Genomic DNA, 10720 nt, shown 5'->3' on the forward strand with positions numbered 1-10720 from the left:
CATGCTGAGGCCGCGTCCCACATACAGCAACTAGAAGGATGTGCAACTATGACGTGCAACTATGACATACAACTATCTACTGGGGCTTTGGGGGAAAAAAAACAAGGAGGATTGGCAATAGATGTTAGCTCAGAGCCAGTCTTCCTCAGCAAAAAGAGGAGGATTAGCATGGATGTTAGCTTAGGGCTGATCTTTCTCACAAAAAAAAAAAACTACCCTTTTTCAAAAGATTCATTTGCAATACCCAGGCCTAAAACAAGACCAAAAAAAAAATTACTGTATATTAAACCTTGGCAGAAATGTAATTACTCTTTTTAAAATATATATATTTCAAGATCATTACAAACACAATTTTCTAAAAGCTCATATAACTACATACCAGTAGCCCCATGTAAAAAGATAGAGAAATGTGAAAGCAGCTTGCTCAAAGACACATACTGCTTGAATTGAGGGAAAAGTATCAATCAACAACATACCCTCTGGGATCTTGGCAAGTTTGAAACTGCAAAGATCAATAAGGTAATACTATATACCTTAAACATCAGAATGTCTCAAAAGGGCCGGCCCCGTGGCTTAGCGGTTAAGTGCACGAGCTCTGCTGCTGGCGGCCCGGGTTCGGATCCCGGGCGCGCACCGACGCACCGCTTCTCCGGCCATGCTGAGGCCACGTCCCACATACAGCAACTAGAAGGATGTGCAACTATGACATACAACTATCTACTGGGGCTTTGGAGGAAAAAATAAATAAATAAAAATTATAAAAAAAAAAAAAGAATGTCTCAAAAAAATAAAATACAGATAAACAATAGTTATTAAGTTAAATATATTTTTATATAACACTTATACTTATTTATACTTATTTATATAATACTAATACTTATACTATATTTTATATAATACTTATAATTGCTTCAGGGTCTTCATTCCAGGAAACTGTCATTCCATTTGGAATGCATACAGACTTTTACAAGCTTACACACAAATAAGTGTGTCAGTGCAAATTTAACCACCAATCACCTTCTTGTACTCTCTGATTTGTTTCTACCCCTCTTCATTCATTCAGATCCTACACACCACCTCATACTTTTCCTTTTTATTTTTTTTGTGTGTGTGAGGAAGATCAGCCCTGAGCTAACATCCATGCTAATCCTCCTCTTTTTGCTGAGGAAGACTGGCTCTGAGCTAACATCTATTGCCAATCCTCCTCCTTTTTTTCCCCAAAGCCCCGGTAGATAGTTGTATGTCACAGTTGCACATCCTTCTAGTTGCTGTCTGTGGGATGCGGCGTCAGCATGGCCCGAGAAGCGGTGCGTCGGTGCGCACCCGGGTTCCCGGGCCTGGGCCGCCAGGATCAGAGCGCGAGCACTCAACCGCTAAGCCACGGGGCGGGCCCCTGATTCTTTTCTACAGAATAGATTTAGGAAGTGCTGCATAGGGTCCCACCCCGTGGCTTAGCGGTTAAGTGCGAGAGCTCCACTGCTGGCGCCTCAGGTTTGGATCCCGGGTGCGCACAGACGCACTGCTTCTCTGGCCATGCTGAGGCCAAGTCCCACATACAGTAACTAGAAGGATGTGCAGCTATGACATACAACTATCTACTGGGGCTTTGGGGGAAAAAATAAATAAATAAAATTTAAAAAAAAAAAGGGAAGTGCTGCATAGATTTAGCAAGGGAAGCACAGCACTTGGAGATAAGATGATTCTCTGCATGTGCCAGTTATCAATTTACTGCCTCTCACCCATCCTTGCCTACACTGCAAAAATGGAGCCGAAGCCTTTAAATATGTTTCCTTTTCCAGCCAGCACAGCATTTTTTTTTTTTTTTTTTTTTTTTGGTGAGGAAGATCAACCCTGTGCTAACATCTGCCCATCCTCCCCTTTTTTTTCTGAGGAAGACTGGCCCTGGGCTAACATCCGTGCCCATCTTCCTCCACTTTATATGGGATGCCGCCACAGCACGGCTTGCCAAGCGGTGGGTCGGTGCACGCCCGGGATCCAGGCCGGTGAACCCCGGGCAGCCACAGCGGAGCACGCGCACTTAACCGCTTGCGCCACCGGGCAGGCCCCCAGCACAGCATTATTAACAAAGAACACTGGAGAGGTACTGCAGAGGAAGCGCCTTTCCCGTTCTGGTCCCAGGGTGCTCCTCTAGGCAAGTTCGGGCAGTGTGCACAGCTTCTCCGACACCCAGCTCCAGCAGCAAGGGCAGCTTCTCCAATGATAGACTCCTGCAGTATACGGCAATCAGCGGCACCCACAAGCCAGTAGCTTTGCCCCAAGACACCTCCCTAGGAACAGCCTTCTCCAGTACCCTAAGGGGTGGATTTCTAGTAGGTTCCATAAGGTGAATTTCCAACAGGTTCCACCACAGCCACTTCTCTGCCATCCAGTGAGCCATAGCCATGCCTTCTCCACCAAGGTCTGGATCTCTGCCCTAGGGGACCTCTCTTCCTTACACATTCTATCTCACCCCTACGGATTATAGTGGATTCTTTTTTTTTTTTTTTCCAGCTTTATCAAGGCATAATTGGCAAATAAAATTATCAGATATTTTAAGTGTACGTGATTATTTGATATACATAAACACTGTATAGCTGATTCTAGTATCCGCTATTTGTATATTCTTTAAAGATCTCTTTACTTCTTACTGGCCCATACCTTGTTACTTCAAACTCCTTTATAGTTTATAACTCTTTATATTAAACATTCTTTGTTCAAATTACTTTATAGTTTCTGTGTCCTAGTGAACCCTGATAGATCAGGTAAAACTAGCAAAACATCAGCACAAAACAGATAGGCTCTGGCATTTCTAGAAACAACTCATCTTAAAAGATGGTTAATAAACGTGTAGTTAAGAGGGTTCACTCAAGGGCCGGCCCTGTGGCTTGGTGGTTAAGTGCGCGCACTGCAATGCTGGTGGCCCGGGTTCGGATCCCGGGTGCGTATCGAGGCACCACTTCTCCGTCCATCCTGAGGCTGAGTCCCACATACAGCAACTAGAAGGATGTGCAGCTATGACATACAGCTATCTACTGGGGCTTTGGGGGGAAAAAATAAAATAAATAAAAAATTTCTAAAAAGAGGGTTCACTCAAGGTAACCAGAGGGTATCTTGAGGAAGAAAGTGCTGATAAGCGCTGATTAAAAAAAAAAAGACCGAGCCAGCCCTGATTAAAGTGGTTAAAGTTCAGCACACTCCACTTCGGTGGCCTGAGTTCAGTTCCCAAGTGTGTAACCACACCACTCATCTATAGCCATGCTGTGGCAGCAGCTCATATAGAAGAACTAGAAGAATTTACAACTACACACAACTATGAAGGAGGAAGACTGGAAACAGATGTTTGCTTAGGGTGACTCTTCCCCTGCAAAAAAGAAACAAACAAACAAAGCAATAATCTAAACCGTAACGTGTCTCTCCCAAGGATAAAATGGGGCAACCTGACCTACATACCTGGTATGTATGCAAATTACCAAACTTGCATTTATCAGTTGGCTTCTTGTGAGCCTGAATGGAGTCCGTTTCCCCAAACCCACCTAATGGATAAAAAAATTCCTGGACTTGCAATAACAACAAAGAAAAACTGCCAGTCTCTGAGGACCTTCCACACACCAACCAGCAACTTCCTTTACAACCAAAGGTTAGAGGCAAAGAAAGGTAGGCCACTTACCAGTTTATGCAGATTAATGTTAAAATTCTATTTTCTTCTTCCCCCCTCCTTCCACCAAGACTGGACTTATCTACAAATATAATGATCAAACTCTCTAAGCCAGATAATTGGTAGAAATGTAAAATAAAAAAATTCAGATTCATGGGGCCAGCCCGGTGGCGCAGGCGGTTAAGTGCGCACGTTCTGCTGCGGCGGCCCGGGGTTCGCCGGTTCGGATCCCGGGTGCGCACCCACGCACCGCTTGTTAGGCCATGCTGTGGCGGCGTCCCATATAAAGTAGAGGAAGATGGGCATGGATGTTAGCCCAGGGCCAGTCTTCCTCAGCAAAAAAGAGGAGGATTGGCATTGGATGTTAGCTCAGGGCTGGTCCTCCTCACAAAAAAAAAAAAAAAAAAAAAAAAAAAAAATTCAGATTCAAGAAAGACCTTTGAAGCATCTACTCATCACTCTTCAGAAAGAATTTGACAGGGGCCGGCCCCGTGGCTTATCGGTTAAGTGCGCACGCTCTGCTAGCGGCGGCCTGGGTTCGGATCCCAGGCGCGCACGGACACACCACTTCTCCGGCCATGCTGAGGCCGCCTCCCACATACAGCAACTAGAAGGATGTGCAACTATGACATACAACTATCTACTGGGGCTTTGGGGAAACAAAAGGAGGAGGATTGGCAATAGATGTTTGCTCAGAGCCGGTCTTCCTCAGCAAAAAGAGGAGGATTAGCATGGATGTTAGCTCGGGGCTGATCTTCCTCACAAAAAAAAAAAAAAAGAAAGAATTTGACAGCACAAATACAAAACTGGATTCAGATATTTAAACCATGTTTTCCCACTTGTGCATGTAAGAACAGACCAGTCTTCCTAAGATCAATAAAGTTTCCATCTATCACTTTTCTTGAAGGGCCACACTGCTGTCTTATTAAAGAAAGAATAATATAACAAAAAAGGCTTCAGGAAGTCATGTGTTTAGTCACCAATATTCCATACTCTAAGGTGTATGTAAATCAGCAGGATACAGGGCCCTTTCCCCATCTTCAGGCACCTTCCTTATCCTCCAAAAACATTTCCAAAATGGGATGTAAGCATCCTGCAGTTTGTTCCTAAGCTTCCTGCTGTTCCTAAGTTCCAGGAGCAGGCTTGGGCCCCACAACTTGGACACTGCTGGCGTATTAACTGTCACCAGCTTTTAACAAGCGCTATCACTACCACAACTTGCTCTGCTTCCCTCCACCCCCTTCTGTTCGTGTTTGCTTTTTCTGGTTCACAGCAGGTTTCTTTTTTTCCAGTGAATATTGAGGTTAAAAAGTCCATGACTCTGTCATCAATTTCCCCTCTGCATCTAATAATAGCACCTTCTTTTTATGTCTCTTTCCAATTCAAAAAGTACTGAGCTGTACTTCCCTCCTGCCAATTATGTGGGGAGGTGGCTATATTTCCTTTCCTGCATTAGTTTTTTTCTCTCTTGAGAGTCTCTATTATTTTATACTACTTTTGGTAGAGTGGATAGCTTATATTGATGGATTCCCCTTTAGAATTGTCCACTTAAGGGTAACCTGAAGGTATAACAGGGGAAGTGAGTTAAATTTTAAAGCATCATTCTACCTTATAAAGGCCAGAAATAGAGGGGAGGGGGTGTTTACCATGAACAGGTCAAAACATAACCTGAGAATTCCTTCCAGGCAGAGCAATTTTTTCTCATTCAATTCGTTTTGTTTTGTTTTGTTTTGTGAGGAAGATCAGCCCTGAGCTAACATCCATGCTAATCCTCCTCCTTTTTTTTCCCCAAAGCCCCAGTAGATAGTTGTATGTCACAGGTGCACATCCTTCTAGTTGCTGTATGTGGGACGTGGCCTCAGCATGACCGGAGAAGCGGTGTGTCAGTGCGCGCCCGGGGTTCCGAACCTGGGCCGCCAGTATCGGAGCGCACAAACTTAACCGCTAAGCCACGGGGCCAGCCCTCATTAAATTCTTCGATTAAAATAATGTAAAGAATTTCTAATTATTAGGAGCAGGCTTAAAATAACGATGAAGAAAAAGCTAGACAGTTCTAAACAGATGATCACGTCTTCTCCGTTCAACTCGTAAGTATGTATTGATCTGTGCCAATCAGACAATTCTTTCCTCTTCTTTATAGAATACAAGGGGCCACACCACCAACAGAACATTAGAAAGGTTAATATCTGCAGGGCAAAAAAAGTATTTGTATGGTATTTATCACCACAAGGTAATGCTGTATGTCTTAGAAATGACAAAGGCATTCATTCATTACTAACCACCTACATGAAGCTAAGTGTTGGGAATATGTAATACTAAAAACACACACGTGTCCTGCCCTCAAAAAGACTTACAGAGGCCGGCCCCGTGGCTTGGTGGTTAGGTGCGCGCGCTCCGATGCTGGTGGCCCGGGTTCGGATCCCGGGCGCGCACCGAGGCACCACTTCTCCGTCCATCCTGGGGCCAAGTCCCACATACAGCAACTGGGGGGATGTGCAGCTATGACATGCAACTATCTACTGGGGCTTTGGGGGAAAACATAAATAAATAAAATCTTTAAAAAAAAAAAAAAGACTTACAGAAACCCACGGCTCTGTTACAGTATAGAACTGATAAAACAGTTTCAGGTTCAGACAAGATTCCGTGAATACGTGTTGATCCTGTAACTAATACTATCACCCAAAATTTAAATTCAATTGGCAACATCCTTTAAAGGAATTCAGACTACTCTTGCTACAGAATAGTATTTTCATTTCAAGTTTTCATCACAATTCAAGATTTGAGAGCAGGATGAGGATGATCTAATCAAAGTTATCCATCGCCTCTACAGTTTCTGGGCAAAAATGGTCAACCATTTATAGGCAGCTCCAAGAGTGGAAAACTTTTCCCTATAAAATATTAAATAACACGTTCAACCACACCCATCCCAGCTAGGGAAGGAGTCTGGTGTCCACTCATAAACCCAGCTTCCCAAGACCTGGAATCTCCTAGTGAGTACAAACGGCACCAAGAGACATCAAACAGAAGTGTTTTACTGGTTTACACTGAGCTAATGTAAATAAGCTCGCTCTACTGAATTCTAATATAGATATGGAATCAATTAAGATAACTATGTCTCAAGACTGGGGCAAGACCACCTGAAAATTCTTTCTGGGAAATGCTAAATTTTGGTATGCCTGCTTAGGAGAGAACGGTCTGCAGAAATGAAGTAATGATTTCCTAAACTGCAGATCCCTCTGATCTGTTCTTTAGTTCTTCTACCAGGAAAAAGAAAATCTACCATGTCTTGAGTGGTTATCATCTGCTAGGCTCAATGTTAAGAGCTTTAAAAGCATTGTCCAATTTACTCCTGACATTCTCTGGAATAGACATCATCATGTCCATTTACAGACGGAGAAACTGAAGCTGAGAGAGGTTTAAAAATTGGCCCAAGTATTTTATTCTTTTTGGTGCTATTGTAAACGGGATTGTTTTCCTAATTTTCTTTTCAGATAGTTCACTGTTAGTGTACAAAAATGCACCTGATTTTTGTTGATTTTGTATCCTGCAACTTTGCTAAATTTGTTTATTAGTTCTAAGAGTATTTTTGTTAGAGTCCTTAGCATTTTCTATGTATAAGATCATATCTGCAGGGGCCGGCCCCAAGGCATAGTGGTTAAGTGCGCGCGCTCCGCTGCTGGCGGCACACGTTCAGATCCCGGGCGCGCACCGACGCACCCCTTGTCAGGCCATGCTGTGGCGGCGTCCCATACAAAGTGGAAGAAGATGGGCATGGATGTTAGCCCAGGGCCGGTCTTCCTTTGCAAAATGAGGAGGATTGGCAGCTCAGGGCTGATCTTCCTCACACCACACCACACACACACACACACACACACACACAATAAATATTTTTAAAAAAAAAAAGATCATGTCTGCAAACAGGGACAATCCTACTTCTTCCTTTCCTATTTAGCTGCCTTTTATGTCTTTCTCTTGCCCGATTGCTCTGGCCAGGACTTCCAGCACTGTGTTGAACAAAGTGGCAAGAGCAGACATCCTTGCCTTGCTCCCGATCACAGTGAGATGTCACCTCATACCTGTGAGGGTGGCTATTATCAAAAAAACAAAAGACAAGTGTGGGTGAGGATGTGGAGAAACTGCAACCCTTGCACACTGCTGGTGGGAATACAAAAGGGTGCACCTGCTACGGAAAACAGTATGGAGGTTCCTCCAAAAATTAAACCTAGAACTACCATACGGTCCAGCAATCCCACTTCTGGGGGTTTATCTAAAAGTATTGAAATCAGGATCTCGAAGAGATACTAGCACTCCCACGTTCTTCAGTGAGGCACGATTAACAAAAGCCAAGAGGTGGAAACAACCTAAATGTCCCTGGGCAGGTGAGGGATAAGCCAAAGACGGTACATACACTGAAAGGAATACTATTCAGCCTTAAAAAGGAAGGAAATTCTGGCAAATGCTACATCATGGATGAACCTTGAGGACATTATGCTGAGCGAAATAAGCCAGTTACAGCAAGACAAATGCTGCATGATTCCACTTACATGCGGTATCTAAAATAGTCAAACTCGTATAACTAAAGAGAGGAATGGTGGTCCCCAAGGGCTGGGGGTAGGGGGGACGGGGAGTTACTAATTAACAGGCATCAAGTTTCAGTGAAGCAAGATACGCTCTTGAGATGTGCTGTACAACACTGTACCTACACGACATCGCACACTTAAAAGCTTGCTAAGAGGGTAGATGTCATGTTAACTGTTCTTACCACACAAAAATAATTCTTTTAAAAAAATTGGCCCAAGGACTCAAAGCCATTTCTAACTGACGCTCAAATCCTTGCTCCGACTTAACCACAGAAGCTGCCCCGGGGCCAATTAAAAGGTCCTGACAGCGTGCTCTCCCAGCTGTGTGACGTTGGGGAATTCGCTTAACAGCTCTGGGCTCGCATTTCCTCACCACCAAGATGAGTCTCAGCACAAAGGCAAGCAGCGCTGCCACCACCAAGTGACCGGTTTGCCGCCAACGCCGCGGACTGACCTCCCACGGCCATCCGCTGGACCGAGCGGAGCCCAGCGCCCCGGCGGACCACGCGCCTCAGCCCTGGCAGGCTGCGAAGGAAAAAGCAAAGCCCAGCCCCGCTGAGTCACCGTGACCCGAGAGAAAGGCCTCAGTATGACTAGCCCTCGGCCTCGTTTCCTAGGCAGCTGGACCGAGAACTCGGCTCACCTCCGGCCGGACTCGCGGGCTGGCACCTCCCCTTCACTCTGCGCCTCAGTCGCCATCTTAGTCAGCAAACTTCTTTCACCGCCCCACTTCAGGCCCCGCCCCCACACCTTTGGATTGGCTGAGATGTTTCCCGTTCTTCCATGCGATTGGGTAACTTGACCGCCCCTCCTCAACCCGCACACTTTCATGATATTATTGGTCTATTCAAATAATTAACCGTCATTGGTGCCCCCAGCCCTGGCGGAAAAGAAAAGGTGGGGGGCGTTGCAGTTTCCCAAAAGTGGGAGGGAGTTGTACATTAACCGTTCGGATTCCACCTTCTTTTAGGTTCACGTCAGAAACCCCCAGCCTAAGCTCAAATTTTGTCCTGATGTGTGAATCTCAGAATTACAGATGTGTTGAATTTGAAAGTGACGTGAAGAGTCACTCTCTAAAATGCAAGATTCGTCTTCTGTCTTGACACAGAGAGATACCTAGAAGAGTAGGTACAGAGCGGCAACCAAGAAGTCCTTACTCTGAACTGTCGTTGACATTAGCCGGCTTCCTTCAGACAGCCACACAGCACAGCGCTGGGTCACTTCTGCTTCCTTCCACCCGCTCCCTTCCGGCCTCCGGGAGAACACACAGTTTTCCTCTCTGGTCTGAATCACGGAACCAAAAGCTGCATAACTTGGGCCCTGGCTGAGCTTTATTCCTCAACGGTAGAAATAATCATAATTATGCTTGCCCTCCCTGCCTCACGGACTTCTGGTGAAGATCAACTGAGGCAACAGATGAGAGAACGTTGTAAACTTCAAGCATTAACTTTTGTTCTGTATTGTTGTTCTATGCCAGATTTTTCTAGGGATATTTGTTCTGTTGTTCTTTCTGATATACTTTCATCTGAGGTTCTCCCAGCACTGTCTTTCTCTTTCACTAAGCTCTACCCACGTGTTTCCATTTCTCAACAAACTCTTCCCTGCCTCAGAGCCTTTGCACGTGTTGCTTTTTCTGACTGGCCCGTTTTTCACTTTATCATCTTTCAGATCTCAGCTTAAATGTCATTGGTTCAGATGCCTTCCATGGCCCAACCGTATAAATCACTTCCCTCACTGAACTTTCACATACCACTCTGTACTCTTCCTTCAGAGCTCTTATCATAACGTATAATAATCATATAGTTGTTAGTGGGACCATTTGTTTCATGTGGGGGTTCCCAACTAGACTTCCTGCCACATGTGGGCAGAGACTATATCTATTTTGCTCCCGATGGCATCTGACATGTAATAGCCTTTCAATAAATATTTTTTGAACAAATGAATAAACAAGTCCTCAGACTATATTATCCAAATCAAAAATTGAATCACATATTGTAATAGATTATTTTAATGGATGAATTCATATTAAAAGTTTGATAAGGGCCGGCCCTGTGGCTTGGTGGTTAAGTGCGCGCGCTGCGATGCTGGTGGCCCGGGTTCGGATCCCGGGTGCGCATCGAGGCACCACTTCTCCGTTCATCCTGAGGCCGAGTCCCGCATACAGCAACTAGAAGGATGTGCAGCTACGACATACAACTATCCACTGGGGCTTTGGGGGGAAAAAATAAAATAAATAAAATCTTTAAAAAAAAAAAAAAAAAGTTTGATAAAAGTGTCAAAATAAAATCACATTTTAGGGCCGGCCCCGTGGCTTAGCGGTTAAGTGCACGCGCTCCGCTGCTGGCAGCCCAGGTTCGGATCCCGGGCGCACACCGAGGCACTGCTTCTCCTGCCATGCTGAGGCCGCGCCCCACATACAGCAACTAGAAGGACGTGCAGCTATGACATACAACTATCTACTGGGGCTTTGGGGGGAAAAATAAAT

General features: G+C 44.9%; 1 protein-coding gene across 3 annotated transcripts in view; it reads right to left on the reverse strand.

Moving 5' to 3' along the window:
• Positions 1-8949, reverse strand: part of ARHGAP19 (Rho GTPase activating protein 19) — a 63115-nt gene extending 54166 nt beyond the window's left edge. For all 3 annotated transcript variants that reach the window (XM_087432364.1, XM_087432361.1, XM_004427899.3), the window contains exon 1: positions 8879-8949. In XM_087432364.1, the coding sequence (XP_087288490.1) occupies positions 8879-8934 (56 nt within the window). In that variant the 5' untranslated portion in view covers positions 8935-8949. The remainder of the gene's footprint in view (positions 1-8878) is intronic.
• Between the last annotated feature and the right edge of the window lie 1771 nt (positions 8950-10720).

Source organism: Ceratotherium simum, chromosome 6 (genome assembly GCF_057802395.1).
Source record: "Ceratotherium simum simum isolate JZ-2026a chromosome 6, ASM5780239v1, whole genome shotgun sequence".
Classification (NCBI taxonomy): Eukaryota; Metazoa; Chordata; class Mammalia; order Perissodactyla; family Rhinocerotidae; genus Ceratotherium; species Ceratotherium simum.